Source organism: Rissa tridactyla, chromosome 2 (assembly GCF_028500815.1).
Source record: "Rissa tridactyla isolate bRisTri1 chromosome 2, bRisTri1.patW.cur.20221130, whole genome shotgun sequence".
NCBI lineage: Eukaryota > Metazoa > Chordata > Aves > Charadriiformes > Laridae > Rissa > Rissa tridactyla.
The window spans coordinates 25,127,276-25,148,237 of record NC_071467.1 but is presented as its reverse complement, the minus strand read 5'-3'; the positions used below and the strand labels follow the sequence as shown (position 1 = coordinate 25,148,237).

General features: G+C 36.9%; 1 protein-coding gene across 2 annotated transcripts in view; it reads left to right on the top strand.

Annotated features, from left to right (window-relative positions):
- Window positions 1-17,330, top strand: part of MTDH (metadherin) — a 35,028-nt gene extending 17,698 nt beyond the window's left edge. The window contains exons 7-13 of one of the 2 annotated variants that reach the window (XM_054190021.1): window positions 876-962; window positions 2,825-2,923; window positions 5,277-5,401; window positions 5,958-6,077; window positions 8,523-8,642; window positions 12,644-12,800; window positions 14,422-17,330. In XM_054190021.1, coding sequence (XP_054045996.1) covers window positions 876-962; window positions 2,825-2,923; window positions 5,277-5,401; window positions 5,958-6,077; window positions 8,523-8,642; window positions 12,644-12,800; window positions 14,422-14,492 — 779 coding nt within the window. In that variant the 3' untranslated portion in view covers window positions 14,493-17,330. The remainder of the gene's footprint in view (window positions 1-875; window positions 963-2,824; window positions 2,924-5,276; window positions 5,402-5,957; window positions 6,078-8,522; window positions 8,643-12,643; window positions 12,801-14,421) is intronic. The other variant, XM_054190022.1, reaches the window with a different exon arrangement.
- Window positions 17,331-20,962: the final 3,632 nt, after the last annotated feature.

Genomic DNA, 20,962 nt, shown 5'->3' with positions numbered 1-20,962 from the left:
GTAGGAAGCACCCCTGGCTGGGGACTGACTGTCTGGAGAGCAGCTCTGTGGACAAGGGGTCGTGGTGGACACCAAGCTGGACACAAGCCAGCCATAGGCTCCAGCAGAAAAGGACACCAACAGTATTCTGGGCTGTATTAACAGGAGTCAGTAAATTGGGGGTAGTGATTATCCACTTCTTGGACCACGTCTGGATTACTTTGTCCAGTTTTGAGTGCCCACTCCTCCAGTTAAATAAATGTAATTCTAAATAAAAGCTACTAGTAATTTTTATTTAGAATCACTTTCTAACCAGATATTTCTTTTGACACATTAGTGCCACTGATTATTTCTGCTTATTTTCTACCTTAGACTTAACAGTCAAATATATCTTATTTTTTAAGCAGTATCTCCTACTTGTCAAAAACTGTTCTGAACTCAGGTCTGTTCTTTAACATATATGCAATTTGCTCCAAGCAAGGTTTCATCTATAGAGTTAATAAATAATGCTTTTTAATAACTTAAGTGATTGCAATAATGTGAAGAAGAAGAATAGTATGGAGCTCAAAACAGAATTTTCTTTTCCTTTGTGAGTTTATATATACAAAGGGCTTTAGAGGGAAAAAGATCTTAGAAAGCTTGAAATTTGTTTCAGACTGAGTGTTTGTAGAGTCACATCTCTATCAGCACTAATTGCCTGATATAATAAGCAAAATAATGCCCTGAAGTTATGTGAAATGTTAACATTGTCAACTGTTTGGAATGTCCACTGTTTTTCTGGCCCTATTCATAATTAAATAGCTAACTTTTTCAACATTGCCAGCAGTGTGAAGTTCTCTTTTTCTTTTTTTTTTCCTCTTTTTTTTTTTTCTTTTTTTCTTCCCTCTTCCCCACAGCTGCTTGGAATGTGGACGCAAGGATTAATACCTCTGAACAGAATTCTGCTTCTTTCTCTTCATTTGGATTAACTCCTGGAGTTTCTGGTATGTATGCCCTTCAAAAGATTTTTCCACTCTCTTCTGCTCCACCAGGTGGAAATAGGATTTGCCAAATGTTATTAAGATGTATCTTTCTCACTATTCTTTGAAAATAGTACCAGTAACTGGAAACAGGTGGAAGACACATTTTACGAAATCCTAGAAAGCTTTTTTGTTATGCTGAAATTGTGCAATAAAGTAACTTTTGAATTGATGATCAAAAGCTAGGTCAATAAGAAGGTGATACTTCTTGGTTAGCCTTCCAGTTTGTGTGTTGAGTCTAAATAACGGGCATGAGAAATTGCTCACTGTTGCTCAAGTTGGAGATCTGAAGATGGCTTTCTAGGAAAGTCTGTTTACCCTGATCATCCGGGAGATGTGTTATTCGACGGCTGGGTTTTTCCCCTTGAAGGAACTGAAGCACTACTTTCAAAGTATGCTCCATAGGCAGGATTTGAAGTCTTGGGTCTTTTTTCTGTATGATGGGTGGAAGAGCTGAGCTCCAGGGTTTTCTTTTTTTGAAGAGTGAAATTGCTATAGAGTGCAAACCTGGCTTCATAACAAATCTTGTGTGTTAAACTACTGACAAGTGCTACAGTGATTTATTATGCAATAAGGGGGTCATATGTCAGGGTTTCTGCTCTTGCTTGCTTACTGCAGTTATCAAATGAGCTTGGCATGTCTCTCTACTTTTAGGAAGTAGCTGGCCAAGTGCTTATGCACTTAGGCTGTGTTTACTTGTACTGCAGTTTGCAGTCTTTGAACGGTGGAACTCAAGCTCGGTGTCCTACAGCTCACAAGTACTTCGTTCTCTGTGCACATCTGAGCCAGGATAACAAAGAAGTTATAAATGCCAAGGTCTAATTTATCAGACTTTCCAAAGAACAGTTCACTTAATGAAACCTTGTCTAAAGAAAAAGAAACAACAAAGTCTTAATTGTGCAGAGTGTTTTAATAAAATAACATTTCCCAGGGAGCCACTTGAATTCAAGTTAAGTCTCTAGGCGAAAACTTAAGAAAACGTAGTTAATAAAGTAGGACGACTTTATTAACTGATATGAGATCCATCTGTAATATCACCGTTCCAACTTTAATTTAGAGAGAAGCGTGAAGACAGTGAAGTATATTTGTCATCTTTGCACATTAGCTAACAATGTTGTAATGCAAAGTGACCACGTGAATAAATACTTCTTACTTGTGACTGGCTAGCAAAAAATTAGAGTGTTTTCCTGTCAAGTTTCCTGTCATCTGAGGTGTCTTTTGCAGAGTTGCTTATAAAATAGAGACACCCGGGTAGCTATGGTCCTATTTAAACTTCATTTCAAAAGTAACGTCTCATCATAAAGAAATATATTAATTTCTTTAAGTCTCACAATTAAGTTTTTTTGGGTTTATTTTTTTATTATATGGTTTTGAAATGAGAATTGGATTCTTAGTAATGAATAATTCCTATATCTGAATGTAATTGACGAGGTTTCTTTCTAGTACTTTCTTCTTTTAAGCTTCTGCCTGTAAGAGTTCTTACTGATACAGGGTAATAATTTTACTACCCATAATATCTCATTGTATTTTTCAGTTTGAGGAGACTACTGTAGGCTTTATAGACTGCTGTTACTCACCCTTTTTATCTCTCTTTTCCATATTCTTCCCCTGACTTAGTTTTGTCTTCCTTCTTCAGTTCCCTTATTTTCTGAATATATCGCATTTTCAAGAGCCTTGTAGTTTTCCTGTCCTGTGTGGTCCTTAGAATCAGGCTTTTTTCCTTGAGCCCTTCTGTCTTCCTTTCCTACTTTGATTGGAATTTCTTTACCAAGAAAATTCAGAAAGCTTGTTAACTTACAAGTACAATTTTATTTATTCCCTTTCAGGATCCAACAGTGAGTCAGTTTCTCAGGCTGGTACTTCTGATTTTCAGTGGGATTTAAGTCATGCTCAACCCCCTGTTGATGACGAATGGTCTGGGTTAAGTATGTTCCTCTAAAATGTTCATTAACAAAATTTTATTAATTACCGTTACTTTAAAGTGTAGTTGCTTATATTAGCTACTTGTACTAGCCAGTTTCGAGCATCTGAATGAAAACCTAGAATGTTTCACTTCTGTAAGGCTAATTGACGGTTTGAAGAAAATGGGAAGAAGTATTTTGACGAATAATAGTAGAAAATGGTTAATTTTTAGGAAAAATACCTGGATATTGAAACTCAGAAGTGAAAGAGCCCATACACTTTAAGGTAGTTCTGGCTTTTGCCAGAAAACCTTGGTAATCAATTAAAACAGTCTTACTGCAAATTATGAGAAATATCTACTGCAAGTCTGCAGAAGACGTATTTAGACTGTATTTGAGTCACAGAGTTTGCTTTTCCATGGTTGTACCTTACTGAAAACTTAATGTGATATAAGACTTTTGTATTCAGTGTAACTTACTTTCTCACTTAGCAAATGTTAGGAAGTTCTTACATGTATAGAAAGCAGATGCAGGATAGATAGAAATCACTGAAATTACTTGGGAACTCTAGTGGTTTTTACTCGCCCCTTTCCCTTCTCTACCAATTTTAAACTATTCTTTTAGTTTTTGCCACAGTCTCTCCCTAAACAGGGCTGTAGTATAATAAAGTTACAGCCATTCCTAAATATTTACTAGCGAAACTGTACCTGTGAAGAAAACTTTCAGCCTTAAAACTGCCTTGTAATTGATAGCTTTATTCAGTCAGATATAAAAATGTTCAAGAAAAACAGTTTAGTGCCTCTCATTACATTGTTGACCTGAAAAATTGATCAAAAAGTTGACCAGAAAAGCTGCTTTGCATGTTACCTTCTCTCTAAGAACAACTTCTTGTTTAATGACTGCAAAAGTGGAATGGAGTGATGCAGTCCTTGATTCCACCAGTTCTGGCACAGCTGCTCTGGTATCAGATCCTTTTGAAACTTATCTTTTGTCTTTCATCTGGGTTAAGGATAAGGGGAGCACGCTTAAGTTAATCATTTGAAAGTAATCAGTTTTACATATTATCAAAAGCATAATTTATTCACATTTCTGCGTGTATGAATGTTTATGGCTACAGCTTCTGTTAATAGACTAATTCAGTCATAGATGTCAATTAATTAAAGTGTACACTAAGAGAAGTAGGGAAATACAGAAGTGTAAGCCAATGTGATACACAGATACACCTTACTGCATTATCAGGTTCAAGACAAGGAAATAAACTGTATCTACAAATACTACTAATTTTTACTACTTATAAAAAAAATTGATTTTTTTTTTTTTTCTTTAAGCAACTAGTGAGAGGGTAGTATATAAACAGTAAAGTGTTATGTTGGGCAGTAATTGTTTTTTCAAACCAGTAAATTTTAGTGTCGAAACTAAGTGTAATTAGGTAATATTTTTATATGAAAGCAAGAGGTGGAAAAGTATTACAAATAATCTTAAGGTCTTTTAGTGTATTTCTGGTTTCGTAATGTTTGCCAGTAAATTTAATTGGATTTATTACTGCTTTTCATTTTGACTTAATTTGCAAATGTTTAAGCTGAATCCCTCTGTAGTTGGCAGACCAAGTGTGCCGCTTCTCCTTCAGTTTGGCATATATTGAGGGTGAGAAACATTTGTGATGTTAATATAAATGTGAAATGAAAGATGATCTTTTACAAGGTGTTCTGTTTTAAAATGGGCTTGCTGTAACTTTCTACTAAACAGTCTAAGGCTTAGTTCTTCCCTTTGTATATTTTTAATTTTTATATAACTGAGCCTTTAAATCTGTCATTCCTTGTGTGACAGCATAAATACGTGCTATCATAAAAAAACGATAGCAAAATGGATTAGGGACTTAGAGTCTTAGAAAAAATAAGGTTATTAAAAATGTCAGTGTTGCAAGATGACTTTTGGCTCGGTGAGATTTACACTTTCAGATATATCACTTGTAAAGGATTCTTACTAAGGTAAGATTGATCACTGTTACAGTTCATCTTAATTCTTTTCACAAACTAGGAAGGTTTAAGATAGAGAACAACTCTTAAATTTGTCCCAGATCATATAGTCTAGAAAAATGTATCTCAGAATGCTTTAATTGTATCTAGCTAGCTGCTGCTGTGAATAGTTTGTAATCTAATTTCTCTGTAAAATAACCAAGTCTTACTCACTGCTTACAAAAGTCTTCAACCTATCATTAAAATATTTTTCCTGTACTTCTGAAAAAATGTAATGAATATCCATATCTTGATATCAAGAAGTAGGTTTTATGCATAGATTTTTTTTCTTCATTTTTAACCTGTCAAAGAGCACCTGTAAAGTAAGGAGACATTCCTGAAAATCTTTTTAATCTTTGCAGATGGACTTTCTTCAGCTGATCCCAGCTCCGATTGGAATGCACCAGCAGAAGAGTGGGGAAACTGGGTAGATGAAGAAAAAGTTGCTTCTGTTCCTCAACCTGAAGAGATATCTGATATTCAGAAGGTAAAAGGTGATATTTTCTCCTTAGCCCCAAGACTTTGCCCTTACCATTGCCATTTCTTAAAGTAACTAAAGGGTGATGATAAAGGTAATCTTGCATCTCTCTTACACTGATAAGAGTAGCATGATTGTGTACACAGAGCAGGAAAATGCTGAATGTTGTAATTGAGAAACTAGAAGCCACTTAGCTCCATGTGAAATCTCACTGTCTCACCATAGTGTAAGGATTACCTTACCGTTGTAGACTAAGAGAGGATTTAGATCTGTTTTCAGAAATACTTCTTAACAACATTTAATTCTCTGTATGAAAAACAGCATTTCCATGCCACCAATACATGGTGCTCTGTTGCCTTTTTTTATTGCCAACTCCTGTACCTATATTACCAGATAGCATATAAAGAATGTGGACTTCTTAAAATGAACTGAACGGATAAGATTATGTTCATTTGTATTTTTATATGCAATTAAATTCCTTATAGCTGTTAATTTTTGCTTAGTCTATAGAAGGCATGTTTCATTGTCATCTTAAATGCTAAATACCTTATATTCCTGTATGAAGGCTTCAGATAATGAAAGAGAAAAAGCAGAGCCAATTCTTCAGAGTTCTACAAGTGGCAAATCCAAGAAAAAGAAGAAGAAAAAGAAGAAGCAGGGTGAAGAAGCTAACTCTCCTGCACAGGTAAATTTAAGAAAATCTGGATACTCTGAAAGGCAATTGCGAACAATTCACAAAATCATCCTATTTTTGTATATTAGTGTCTTAAGCAAAAATTATTTTGGGGAAATGCGTTTCCTTATGGTGTTAGATTGTCTACTGTTGTTTCTCAAGAGTTAAAGTAATCCTTCTCTTACTAGTATTTCCTTTAACTTGGAAGTATTCCATGTTTGACTTGTGAACACATCATAGTTTTGCTGGATTTATGGAAAGCATGGAATATGTGGAAAGTATTTATCCTGAATTTTTTATTTTATAACAAATTAGGATTCTGTATTGTAGGGATGCTTTCAGGAGGAAGCATGGGAAGCCTTTTCCTCCTGTCTTTTGAAATACAGCTGCCGGGACGTAGTTAGCTAGGAGAACAGGAGAAATTGAAGTTTTCTCTTAGGCTGTCTTAAAGTATGATTCTATGAGATCGTAGTAATTTTCTGAAGTACTGTTGTAGCTTGATTTATGCAAAAAGGTAAGTATCAACGCCTTGAACTCAGTAGGTGGAGCTACTCTGTGAGTCAGACTTGAATGAGGTAAGTAGTATTTGCAAACCGAGGAGGGTTGGGGTTTTCTGTGTTACTTAAATAGCTTTTGAGGAATTACACTGAAACAGACTTGTAAAAATAGCAAAAGCAGATTGCACTTCGCTTGGCAATTGAATCACGTTTGAATAGATGAAAACAAGTACTTTTAAAGCTTTTAATAGCTCATGCTCAGAATACGTCCTGCTTCTGCTTGTAGTGACAGCCATTCATAATTTACATTCTTTACAAAATGTTAAGTGCTCAGTTGAATCGGACTAGGTCAGTTGGAGGGAAGGGGAAAGTGTTATTCTTGCTTTGGATTTACTTTTTATGATTATCATGTTTTCAGTCTGAGATCTTATTGAAACAATTTTAAAAGATTAAATTCCTATTACATAGAATTCTCTTAGTTGTCTATATTGAGGTGGATGCTTGTGTCAGCTTGCAGTGTTTCTTTCGAGGCAAATTCAAACAGAGTACCAGGACTACACCATTTTTGTAGTTGAAATCTGTCGTGTTCTGATATCTGTAATGACTGTAAATGTAAGGCAAGATTAATAGGTTATGGTTAACAGGTGTTTGTGGAAGTCTTGAATGGATCTTATGGTTGTGGAGTGCATTCTGAATTTTATTTTTTTCCCCATTGCCTGTGAGCTGCCTTTTATGTTGTATATGTCAAATGGAATCCTATGGTCCATATCAGCATAATCAAATTCATTTATTCTTCCCGTTGGGCTCCAGCCATATTCTGATTTTGTTACTTTTTCTTTTGGTCCATCAGTCTGAGATCAACAGTTTAAAGATGAGAATTTCTCTGTATTAAATTTTTATGGAAAATTTGGCGGGGAGGGGTTGGTAATATATCACAGATAAGTTATCCTTGTAATAGCAGTTTAGTAATTTAACTTGACAATCCAAATTCAGACTCACTTAAAATTTGTATATTTATCCTCTGAAAATTGAACATGTTCATTTAAACAGCGTCATCTTTCTCATTGGTTATACTTAAGCGTTCACAGTCATATTTGTTGACTTCAGTGATTGTCAGGGCAGTGGAAGCTACCTTCAGAGCTAGATGTAAAGCAACATATATTCTTTCCTGTCAAGCATCAACACACTTAGGCTGTGAGACTGCGTTTTCACAATGTTCCAGGGGAAAAAAGTGAAGGAACGATTTTCCAGAGGTATTTCCAGCTTAAAATGTGAGACCAATGTAGTAGGACCTAGACTGAGCGTTCTATGTACTGTTCACCGCTACAGGGTTCTTCTTGTGCTGTAAACTAATGTAACTACTCTAATTCCTCATGTAAAATGAAAACTTTCCACCATGAGAGTGTTTAAGGAGTAAAGGTTGAGACTCTCAGATGCTTTGGATACACTTTCAGTTTCTGTAGCAAGAGGTTTATTTTACAGCATCATGGCAGACTAAACTGAATGGCAAAAAAATTATGAAACCTTTACAGGTTAACATGCAGAGCTTGCATTTAAAAACATTTTATTCGTAACAAAGCACAGAATTGAGAGCAGTCAAGTCTCATCGTGATGCTTTTGCCAAGTTTTTGGAGTAACTTCATTTTAATTTTACATCCTTAAAATTTCGCAGGACTGTGAAGCACAGTTCATTCAGAGATTGGGATTTTTGTTAGTAAATTGCATGACTAGTACTACTTTCTGGGCTTTATTGGGTTCTATGGGTATTTTCATGTTACATTCTATAAATTTTGAATGTTAGCATGGGCTAATATTAGCTCACAGATTTATTTTTTTAGATAGATTTTCTTAGTTATAGAAACTGATTATGGCAACAAAACAGATGTGCAGGGAAGAAGAGTCAGAACTTTACTGCAAACACAGGCTCTGTTTTTTTCCCTCCCACTTCCCCTTTTTGTAGGATGCTGAAGAACTGGATAGAGAAGCTGGAGAGGAATTTCAGGAGGATACCTCAAAAGTTCAACCACAGCAGGAAATAGCTTTTTCCTTGAAGACCATAAGTACTAGTGAACCAGCTAAGGTAGGGATACAAAATTTGGTTTACGTTACAATTTCTGATTTGGAAGTTCTCCAAGTCCATTGAAATGTTAATTTGTGTCGGTAAGGTTACAGTAAGAATACTGCTCCAGGCTATATGCTTATGAATATAAAGGTGACAGAGGTTGAATTTTAGATGTAGGTCGGTTAGGAGCTTTAAAAGGAATATCTACTCTGAAAAGCAGTATCTTCTAAATCAGTGGTCACTTTCATGCCTGTCAAATTATTTTCTTGTTTAAATATTTAAGCAATAGTTTAAAACTTTGAAATCTGGAAACCTAAGAACTAATAAGTTTGAGTGCAAGACTAATAGCATATTTTACTGTTTCATTGCAACTGAATGAGGTGTTACTACCGTTATACTCTGACTTAAATGCAGTCTAAATTTGATTTGTAATGACTGTGCTGAGCTTAATGTTAACTGAATGAGAAAAGTTTTTATTTGAAACAATTCACAAACCGACTGTTTGCTTCAGCTCACAATTGAAACAAATATTCTAGAGAATACAAATTCTCTTTAATCATTCTCCAACTAGCAGCTTTTCTAGATACTGTTATCCTACAAGCATTGCGTTGTGGGAAGAAGTAAAGTATTTAATACTTCTAGTGGTATTGGTTTTGTGTTCCATAAAGAATGAACAATACAAGTGAGACAGCAGTTTGGTACAACAGAGTATCTGTCAGAATGTTGAGTTTTACTTCTTAATTGCTAAGCATTTGTTTTATAAAGGTAGTAGGTCTTAAGATTCAAATGAAAGTATCAATAGGGAATCTTTTATAAGAGGCTGCAGATCACCAAAGAAAAAGTGCAGAAAGTGTTTATTTGAGAACACGTGCCTTGGAAAGCATATTCAGACATACTTTTAGCTTATTCTAAATATCCTACATTGAAGTAGAGCTTTTATTATAATTGTTTAATTTAGGTTCAGTTTAAGCTTTACTCAAGGTTAGCAACAGCTGCCTATTCTGACTAGTGCAAAGTTGGTTTTTGTAGGTTTTTTTGAAGCTGTATCTGAAAAAGACATCTGCCTGTGTGTGCAAGTAGCTTTATTCCTGGCAGTGTGTGTTTTTTAAAAAACTTAAATGTAAATACATGTTTTTGTGTTGGAGGCCACAGTTGAAAACATGTAGACAGAAAATTCATACTTGGGTTGTGACATCAAGGTGGTTTTTATGACATCTAGAAAGAGGCGTACTGGTGCATCCCAAAAGGCTAGCTTTTCTTGTTTAGACATATAAATTGATTTCAAAGATACTTTCCAGCTGAATGTAATGATTCTTTTGATCTGTAGTTAGATATCTTATTTTTTTTCTCATGAGATGTCGAGGTGTTGGCACTGCCAAAATAGCCCAGTTCCAGTATGATTTTGCTCAATTGTTTAGTGTTTAAAACCATACCAAACCTCCTAGGTGATTTGATGGCATCAGCGCTGATGTAGACCTACACTGTGCACTATTTTGGGGGGGGGGCTCGAGTGTTCCTATTAACTCTTGAGTCTTAAATTCAGTCTGCTCATATATGTGCCTTTATAGATGTGTTAGTGGCCATTTTGTGAAACAAGACATAGTCTGTATTAAACTTGGTGTGGGGGAAAAGGACAAACAAAACTCTTACTAACAACATTCCCTGGGGGTTAGTTGGACTTGATAAAGGACAATTTGTGAATTGTTGTATCCGACAATGCAGATGGTGTATCAGTCTTTATCTAAAGTCTCCTTGCCATTAGATTGGGCTTTATTGTAATTTCACACATGCAGAGATGCCTTCTGATGTTGTTTGACTTGGCTGTTCCAAAAAGTTTTAGAAACAGTCTGTGACAGATGTGTGAAATGGGTGACTTAAGTTTCCAGGGTAGGTAATCTAGGCTTGAGGAAATGTTCCAAAACATGAGAACCACATATGAGGAAAAATAAACTGATCTTACAGTACAAATAAGTTCTTATCCAGAATATCCTCGTAAAGACCAGAAACATCTGAATGTTGAAGACTTCTGGTTTTAATCTGGTGATGATGTTTTTCCTGTATTATACATTGGCTGTGTGGAAACCTTTGGCATTTTACCAGCAGGCACAGGTTTTAAATGAAGAGATGTCTTTGGAAACCCTTCATTTGTAACAGTTTCACAAATCAGTAATTCATTAACAAATTGTAGAATTATGCATATAACTACTTACATTATCAAATAAGCTTTATTCATTGTTTCAGGTTTCCTTTCTGAACCAATTTGTTAACACAGAATATCCTAGCGAAGAGTAGTACACAATTCTTAATGCTTGATACCACTATCTGCTTCCCCTCATCCAGAATTCAGACAAGTATGGTATTTGGAAAAATGTCCAGATAATGCTGTATGTACCTGTATCGTTGCAGTTGCAGTAATACTGCATGCTTTAGTATTCAAGCTGCAACGTGTTTTGTTAGTCAACCTGAGACAGCTGTATGCCAGTTAAATCTTAATTGAGTTGCTTTACCTGCAGGTGGAGAGTGACTCTGTCCTAACAACAGTATGATACCATGACCTGAGTCAGCTCCCTTGCACAACTGGGAGCTTTAAGTCCTCCTTCTGTTTTAGAGGTCACGTGCATTTTGCTAGAGTTCACGTATTTATGTAGCTGATGATTGCTAACCAGTAGACAAAACAACATTAAAATTGGCTAAACTTGGAGATCCTGTGGGATGGGAATTCGTTTTATCAGCATGGATGATATTTAAAAAAAAAAAAAAAATTCAAGATTACCTTATTTTCAGTAGATTAAGAGGAAATATTGCAATTATAGTTATTAAAAAGCTTGTTTCAGTTGATATGTAAGGGCACAGTAAACTATTCATAAAAGGTTAGGGAACTGCTACCCTCTAAATGCATGTGTTGGGGTTTTTTAGTTAAAGCTGTTTAACTTCTTACTCAGTGTGATATGATGAAAAAGAAAAGTAAAAAAAAAAAAAGTTATCTTTTTGCTCTTTTGTGTATTCTGACTAAATTTTTGAGATGCTTACATTACAATGATGGAAACACAGTACAAATTGGCAACTACAGTGTAGGATCTGTGTACATCCCCATCAATGGCTGTAGACTTCGCTGTTTTGTGGTGATAGTTCCAGGTCCTGGCTGGTGTGCTACAACTACAGCCATGACTTCTTAATAACATCCTGAAGTTTGGGGTTTCTTGCCTGACCGAGCACTGTTTTCTAATGCACTTTTATTTGAAGCCTTTTGTCAGTAGGTCACCTGCTGTGCGATCATATGGTTTCTATGTTCTGACTTTCCTATTGGAATGTCAAAATGTTTTTTGCATTTTGACTTCTGTTTTACTGTACTTTAATTCCAGTAGCAGTAAGTGCTACACAGTAAGCGACAGTTACGTCTTGTCTCTGTAGCGTGAACCTTCAAACTAGACTGGATAATTCAAAAATGCTAGGAGTATCTTTCACTTGGCAGTTCTTCCTACGGAAGTTTCCACTGAGATACTTTTTGCTCTCGCAAATACCTGTTGTGCCGTTATAAGCATACAGAGTGTAATGAGCAGTTGGTAGGAATGACTGCAAATGCTTTCTAAATACTATAAAAGTCTTGATTTATTTTGTCTTTTGGGTTGCATACCTGGACCTATACAGCTTGCCTGTTTGCCTTGCAACCAAATGCATACTTGTCACCATTTTTCATCTATTCTGAATACGTATTCTATAACCTTTTTAGGATCTCGGTACTTTTTAGATTTTTCTCCCTTGCTTTGCATGTCCTATATTTTAAGAATTTGTGTGGTTTATCTTTGCTTGTCTGCAGCTAAAAGTTTTGGCACTAGATGGCAGTCATAGTCTTGCAGCCTTGATTCAAAATGTTGAAGGTTTTTAATATTGGCTTAATTTTTCAATGCCATCTTTCCAACAGCTGCTAAGTATACTGCCAAAATAACACTGTATAAGAATGTTTTACTGTTGTATGACTTAATAAACTTTTGGATTTATTTTTTCTGTTTTTCAAATAGCCTGAGGAGGCTCCTTCGCTTGCTGTTTCTACTGAGCCATCTGTAATTGTATCAGAGAGCGATTCTGACAAGATCGCTTCCCAAGTGCCACAGATGCTGCAAGAGACAGATGTTTCTAGTCCCAATATTAAGCAAAACAGTGTGCCTCCTCCACAGAGTAAGTGTCTTTCGGTACAATTCATTCGTCTGAATTCACGGTGTACTTTTTTTCCATAGAGCCTCTATAGTCAGAATGCTTTGCCCTGAGGTTTGGATTTAGAGTGGCATATCAGGTACTACATGTTTCATTTATGTATCTTGCCATATTTTAGCTTTCATTGAAGTACTTTGACAAATGTGCTTTCACTATAAGCAAAAACTGGCTTTCTATGCTTGAGTGACTGAAAATATCTGTTGGCCCTGTCCAGTCCTTAACAGACATTTGGACGTCCTCTTCACCATCAGGACTGGAGCTCCATGCTGTGACTAAGTAATTCTGCCAGTACTGTTTCAAAAGTCTGCTTGCGAGTCTTCAGTGGAACAGATGGGTACTGACATAGCAGTTGGCAGGATGTTTAGCTACCAGAAATTTGGAAAAAAATATAAGCAATTCAGTTTTCAACCTGCTGGGGGTTTTTTGGCTTCTCAATTTAGCTCATTAACATCTTCTTTTTCCATGTTCTTCCATGAAATGTAGTATGAAGGAAAACAGTTGCTAATACGGGAGTAGAAAGGTATTGGGTGATGCACTTGCTTTTGTTGTAGCCTAACAGCACATACGTTGGGCTTAACTACTGCAGGTATATTGCTTTTTAAAAATATGCCGTGCCCATAGAAGTCAAACGCATCCTCTGTTGTAGTCAGCAAAAGTGCTTATACTGGAGTACTCACCCAGTAACCCGGAAGAATTAGAAGGGAAGTCAGGGTGTGAAAGGCATTGCCTTAAAAAAAAAAAAAAAAAAAAAAAAGTTGTTTGAATTACTTTTTAATGAGATTACTGAATACTGACATTTCATAAGAAGTTCCTGGCTAAGTGTTGAAGTACTAAACCAGTTTTTAATGACTGCAGAAGAAACTATATGATTTCATAATTATAGTCTGCACTAGTTAGCTTCTTGGTTTTGAATACATTAAACAACAGAATCTTTCAAGTCAATGTGTCAACTTGCAACTTCTTGTTCTGGTTCTAAAAATGAAGGCTTTTGTGACTGATTCATGCCTCAGCAGTTGAAGTAACATCTCTTATGTTCAGCTTATAAAACACTTCACCTGATTTACCACTTCTGACAGCCAGCATGTTTTAAGGCAGTCTGTTCTAATAAAATAACATAGTGCTGCTTTATTTGATTATGGATTCCATGTAACCACATCTGTACGTAGTTCATTGTTTTTTAAAAATACTCTTCTGACGTGTCACTTATCAGATCACACTGGTTTTAACCACTAAATATAAAAGTGAACAAGTAATGTCAATTGTGTACATGTATATTATTTCCAGTTAGCCAAAAAATAGTAATGAGCCTACTGTAAATAACACATTTACAACACGAGTGACCTTTGTTGTGTATCGCTCTTTGTGGTGTAAAAAAGTAGGTTGAAATTAGCAAATGTTGGTTTAGATGCAGTTCAAATTAGACTATTTGGGAGATGCAGGTAAATGCAACTCTCCTTCAAAAATCGTGCTAGTTGATTGTTCTAAATTACTTCATAGTAATATGTGGTGCACAGTCCAAGATTTTAGAAGTCAATTCTGTGTAAACTTTCCCAGTCCTAACACTGTAGTTATTTTTTGCTTTTAGCAAAGTCTGAAGAAAGCTGGGAATCCCCCAAACAAGTTAAAAAGAAGAAAAAAGCAAGAAGAGAAACGTGAACTTCCTGAGATGGACATGTGTTGCTGAATACTGTCATGAAGATTATGCTGTTTATGCAATAATTTGTGAACATGTACAGAATTTTATATAAATTGCAAACAATTTTTAAAAACAGAACTGCTGTGAACACAAACATCTTTAAAAAGGAATCAAAGGAAAGTAACTTTATGATATAGCAAACAGAACATGCTACATTTGAAAGACGTTCTGAAGAGTCTGTTTTTCCAACTTTTGGAGAGAGATCTTAATTAAAAAAAACTGGTTTTACAACACAGTGCCCTGTTTACAACAGATTATACTCTCATCTACAGCTGCGGATAAGATTGGTTTCAAGGAAGGGTTTTCTGTAAAAATAATTGTCTGTACAATAGTGGGTGTTTCTTGCCTCTCTTATGAGTGATGCATTAGAAGCACAGAATGTCAACCATTTGAATTTGTTTCATGCCTAAATCAAAGTGCTTTGATTAAATACATAATCTGCCATATCTTTACAGTAAGTTGGTTAGCAAGCCTGCTAGCTATTGCAGGAATCACAAGTGCAAATCATTAACCATTTGTACAGTCAGACCTTCATGGTTTATTATATGAAGTTAACACAATAAAACTGCTTTGGGTTAAAAGTTTGAGAATGTGATTTGAAACTTGAGTATGGTTCATGAAGTTATTTTTGATAATGTCTATTACCTTACTTGAATTGTTGAAGATAACAGTATATTTTTAAGAATGCAGTAATGTGCATAAAATTGGTTTTTCTCCTTCGTTCCCTACAGTTCTTGGTTGATTCAAACTCCCATCTAAAACTGTATCCTTTCAACTTTTAAACTTATGGAATGAATTGAAATCGAATGTTCCCTTCCCTTAACGCTTTTTAACTTACCGTACCCAATTCTGTTCTGCCAGACCCAATTCTGTTCTGTTCTCTATTACTGAAACTCTGAAAGTTATTTGGGATTTCAAAGATCTGTTGGAGAACTGGAGTGTCTTCAGACAGCTTTAATTGACATTGTCAAGACCAGTTATCAGGAACACATTTTTTTACTGCCTTAACCTGTAGTATGTAGAATGTGTCTAGACTTCTGGACAGGAGTTAGTGTTTTTATATAAAAAAAATAAAAATTCATGCAAGTATAGCAGTTGTAAAATAAAGACCATTTCCCGCTTGAAACTGTTAATTAAAATGGTGTTTAAGATGTGTTGTCATTTTCAGGCACTGTGTTATTACATGGTATCAAACTGGCAGATGTGTTTGTGTCTGTACGGTGCATGCTCGGCCATGTACACTGTAAATAGCCTTTACAAAAATTTGTTTGATAAGGATGGTAATTAACATCACCTGGTAAATTCAGGTAAAGAAGAGCCAAGATTTTTTTTTTTTTTTTTTAAATGACCGACTTCTGGTTTTTGTGGCACAAACAGAATTGTTAACAGCTGTAACACGTGGTACTGATCAACAACCGTGTACTGTCTCACTGTACTTGGCTGCAGTTCAACAGCGTTGCAAGGCAAGAATAGTTAATGCGGCAACCTGCTTTTAATCGTACTGAAAATGCACCTTGCTAAGGGAGAGCTTTCCTAATAAATGGATACTAACTTGCACGGGTATTAACCCCTGTATGTCAGGAACATGTGAACACTCTGAATTGATTTGTTAAAATAAATTGAGCGTATTGGCAGTATTGATTTATTTACTGGGAGGGAGTAATGCCTGAGACTGATACCTGTCAAGATTCATGTAAAATAAATTTAGAGCTGAAGTACAGCTTTTCAAGGAGTATCTTAAGGCAAACACAAAAAATAGGATATTACAACATCGTGCAGAATCCTTTGCGTGTAAATAAAATTATAATTTTACATGTCGTCTTCATAGCAAAGGTTAAAAAGAATACCCTTTGAGTTCAGGTGTGTAATGTATGTCCCAAATGTCTGTTTCTAATCTGTATGTTGTGCTACGAGCCTCTTGTAGGAAATACGAAGATTTTATGTAATGAGAGAGACTGCCCCCAAAGGCTTTCACTGCATAAATTCTTTTTTTTTTTTTTTTTTTTTTCTTCTTGAAGATAAAATTTGTGATATTTCTGGGTTAGTAAGCTCTAGCTCTTGAATAGCTTGTCATTCTGGAAAAAAAGAAACAAACTAGCTAACAATATAGGAACCCTGCTAATTAACAGCTACTGCTAAGCAGGATCGTATAAATACATAGCCTTCCTTCCAAAATGTTGTTACCTATTTAGCAGCACCTCTTACTGTTTTCTTAATGCGCAGTTTCAACGTCTTAGAAAGTGAAACTTGCTTTATTTGACATTCATTAAAGAGGTAGTAACTGTATAGCATATTGTCTATAAATAGAAACTCGGTTATCTATGTACTGTCATGTTTCTAGGACTCAAGCAGTGGTTAGTCTTAATGATACACTGTATCCAGACTTTGGTACTTGGATAGAAAGAGAAAACACCGTTTAAAGAAACTTAATCATTTTTTCTTTTTTTCTTTTTTTTTCTTTTTCTTGTTGAATGCATGGAATGGTTTCATAAATCAAATATGTTGGGTTTTTTTCTAAATACTCTGGAATTATTTGTATGTGTAATTTAAACTTGTGATGATGTGTAATGGGATAGTCATGGCATATTTTTATTTCTTTTGTGGGGAGGGAGAGGTGTACAGAATTCATATGTGCTTGTTACGAAGGTAACGACTGTGCAGTGGTTTGGAGGGGGGTGAAAACTGTATTTCTGAAGCCCTTTTAGAAGTCTAAAGAAAAAAGTGCAAGAGAAAAGCACTACTTCAATATTTACTAAGAAAGAATGTACATATTAAAAACATTTCAAACTTTATAGAAATACTTCTAGTACTGTTGTGTTGTAACTGAATTGTATCTCATTGGAAACTGCCTTACCAATCTTTCCTAGCCATGGGACTGTCCTGTGAATAAGGCCTTTGAGAAGCGCAGACATCAGAATACACGGTTTAAGCAGACTTTCGGCTATTATTAATCATAGTTGTTTTGCCTTTAAATGACTCCAGTCGGTTACCAGTCAAGATTTCACTTGTGGGGGGAAAAAAAAAAAAAATAAATTGCAAGTCTCTTACAGCCACTTGTACCTGTGCGTCGCGGTCTAGTGAGCACTGAGCACCAGGGAAGGACAGTTTCCGCTTTGGAGGCCAGTGCTGAAAGATTTCTTCATTGTTCTGCTGTAAATGGAAGGAAAAAAAATAATTGAATTACTACTTAAAAGATACTGCTAAAATTATTTTACTGTGAACTGCTTCATTTAAGAGCATCAGCTGAGTCAGTTTGGGTGGGGGGAAGGACCAGGAAGGGCCACGTGGCCAGTAGTTCTTAACCTGAAAGTAGTGTGGGGTCACCACGGGTTTTATCCCCTGCAGGACTAAGAACTGCTGGTAGTTGGGATGGTGGGAACAAAGTGGGAGAACATGTATTTTTGTCAGATGGGCAAGGTGGGGGGGAGAGGGGGAAAATCGTTGTTTCCTGTACTCAACAGCATGTTGCTATTGGTGGTTCACAGAATGTTCCTTGTGAAACTTGGTTGAACTGCTAAAATTGTCTAGTCTCCATACTGCGTCCCTTCAGTTTATGAAACTGTTGAACTGTTCTTTTAAATGTCTGGTAAGTTGTACCAAGCTGAAGGCTTCTGGTTCACTGGAAATCTGTTTCTTTACTGAAACTGTGGTGTCTTTAATTTTGGTGTATTCTAGAAAGGAAAAATGCCTTTAAAACTCTTAACACAAAACTCCTGGTTTCAGGGTTTCATACAATGCTCTTAATAAAACACACTAAGGAACATCTGCAGCTCAAAGCGAGTACATTTTCTGTGCTAATTGTAGCATCGAGTGACCTCTTAACTTGGCTTGGTATTTTTAATTCAGTCCGTGGCAAGGGTAGGCCGTGGACCACTCGGAACCGGATCCCCACAATGAACTCATAAAACTGACTACTTCAAGACGGCTCCCTGTTTCCTCAGGGACAGCAAGTCCTTCACACGCACCATGTCTCCATTTAGCTGTTCAATAGGCCCTGACGTGGAGTTAAGTGATTCCTTATTTCAAATATCTGATGAAGTTTAAACCAAATACTTCATTACTGAGCGCTTTGTTTCCAGAGGCCGTTCTGACTTAGGCTGCCCACAGCTTGTTTTTTCATGACTAAACTCAACCATCCTTATCGATGTAGCTGACGAAGGCAGGTTGTGCCTTGAGCTACATCTGCCAGTGAAGCTCTGGAGGGAAGAGAGCTCCTCTCTGCTGTGATACTGGCTCTCACTCGTTCTTGGACAGCCAGGCTTTAACGTGTCTTTTGAAGAGGCGTGCGGGGCTGGAGACCAGTGTCTTTCTGAGCCTTAGCCAGTGAGATAAAAGAAGAGGAGCTGTATCAACTGGTGGTCCCTCTGCTGTGGAGGGGCTGAGTGTATATCCAAGGAGACGTACCAGCTTTGCCTCTGCTCTCAGAAGCCTCCGAAGGCATCATGAAAGATGGGTCACCTTGGATTTTCTCCCATGCACGCAGGCTGCTGTTGTATGTGGGAAATACCTGCAGCCATGCCTGAAATCACTACAGAAGGGGGTTTCTCAAGAAGTTGCTGTAGTTGGAAACTCAGATCTGACCCAAAACCAGTCCTTACATGAGCAGAGAGCAATCGTATGTGAAATCAATTTGATGGCTTCTCCTGGTTTATGGTCCCTGGTTTTACTAAAAACAAGGCAACATCTTTCCGAAGGCGAAAAAGATGATCCTGAAGCTGTCATTACAATTTATGAAGAGCTACAGGCTGGATTCTAAGTTGGCATGTAAGAGTTAATTCATTCCGATTTAAAGTTATGTATAGCTCAAATTAATTAATTTTCCACTCTCAGTTAGCTAGCTAGCTAGTTTACTAATGAACAGCTATGTTGAATTTCCTCTTTGTGTATACTGTGATTGGGTATTTTCTTAAGCTTTTCTTTACTGCCTTGAAAACAGAAAGAATTGCCTTACAGAAGGCTGAGAGGAGCTCAGGCTCCATCTCCCTTCCTCTGAGCTCCCAAATGTGGCTGTACCAGTGTCTTACCTGGGAAAAGAAGGGCTGCTTGAATAGGTGATGCTCCATGTATCCATAATAATCCGTGCCTTGGGAGCCGAGGTATTTCAGAGTTGTAGCATGTGGTGGAACTCTTGTTTTCTTCATTCTCGGTTCATATTTTATTTCCTTATTTTAAACTGAAAGGCAGACTTTGAAGGTAATCCCTTCCTGATTAAGCTTGAAGTATGCCAACATCAAAATGTAATTAGGGAAACTGTTTTTGCTTTAAAGCTTCACTTTGTCCAATCCTGGCTGGTTATGCTTCCATATTGTATGAATGCAGTAAAATTATGACTAGAAAGCACAGACTACTGTAAAATTCCACATGACTGCTACCTGGCTTTCCCACAAGTGTTTGGATTTTTTCTATGGTATGCATAAAACATGTCTCAATAGTTGTATTTTCTGTCAGTCGGATCCCGCGTGGACTTTTCAAGGTGGTTTTCACCAGACATTTGGCTGAGGGTTTGGGAGGTCCGTGTGTTCTCCTTCAATGACTGTACTGCTTTAGATTCATGCAGTGTTAGACAGTGAACTTTTCATAGCCACCAACAGAGTCTAGGTACCTCTGAACTACAGAAGAATGTAATCCATCAGTATTTACTCTTCCGATGGTGTGGGGGGGGAAAACCTGTAAATTCAGTGAAAAAAAGGCTGAATCTTGGCCCAACCAAGTTTTGCCAGGGAGAGTTCAGGATGGGGGAGCTCCCTCAGGTGCCTATTTCAAGTGACACGGTACAAGTAACTCTGCCGTGCCAGCATCGTTCTCATTTGACAGCAACGGTTTTGTTCCAGTTTTGCGTCTTAGTTACCCTGGCCTTTAGCTTGGCTGGAAAGCTGGAGTCTTTCAAGTTCTTTGAAACTTTTTCAGGTAAATCTCTTTCTCCAGGCTTGCCAGCACCGTCTGAGTAGCCACTGCAAGAAGAACCAAACCTGAGCTTGCCTGGTGGCTCGCGCGTTCTCGCAGCCTAGCTGGCCACCACCCTACAGCAGCAGAGCCAGCTGCCCCCGTCCTGCGCTGCCTGTTTGGCTCACCTCCGCAAGGGGCAAGAGGAGCCCTTAAATAAGGCTGAGGCTGCGGTGGGGCTCCGGTGGTATTCCTACCCCAGCTGCCTCGCCAGCACCTCTGCTGTAAGTCAAGTCTGTGGCCCGTGTGGAGGGGCGTTAATATCGGTGTTACTTTAAGCACAAGACTTTCACAGTTGGTTTTAACGTGGGGATTTCCCCGCCTCGTAGATAACTTCCTTTTTTCTTTTTTTTTTTTTTTCCTGTCACAGTCATGATTGGCTGATTATTTTTAAAACTTTTAAAAGTCTTAATCCTAGTAGAGATTTGAAATATTTTCTTCCTTTTTTGGTGGAATTCTTTTCTGCAGGTTCCAGGAACAGAGGTCC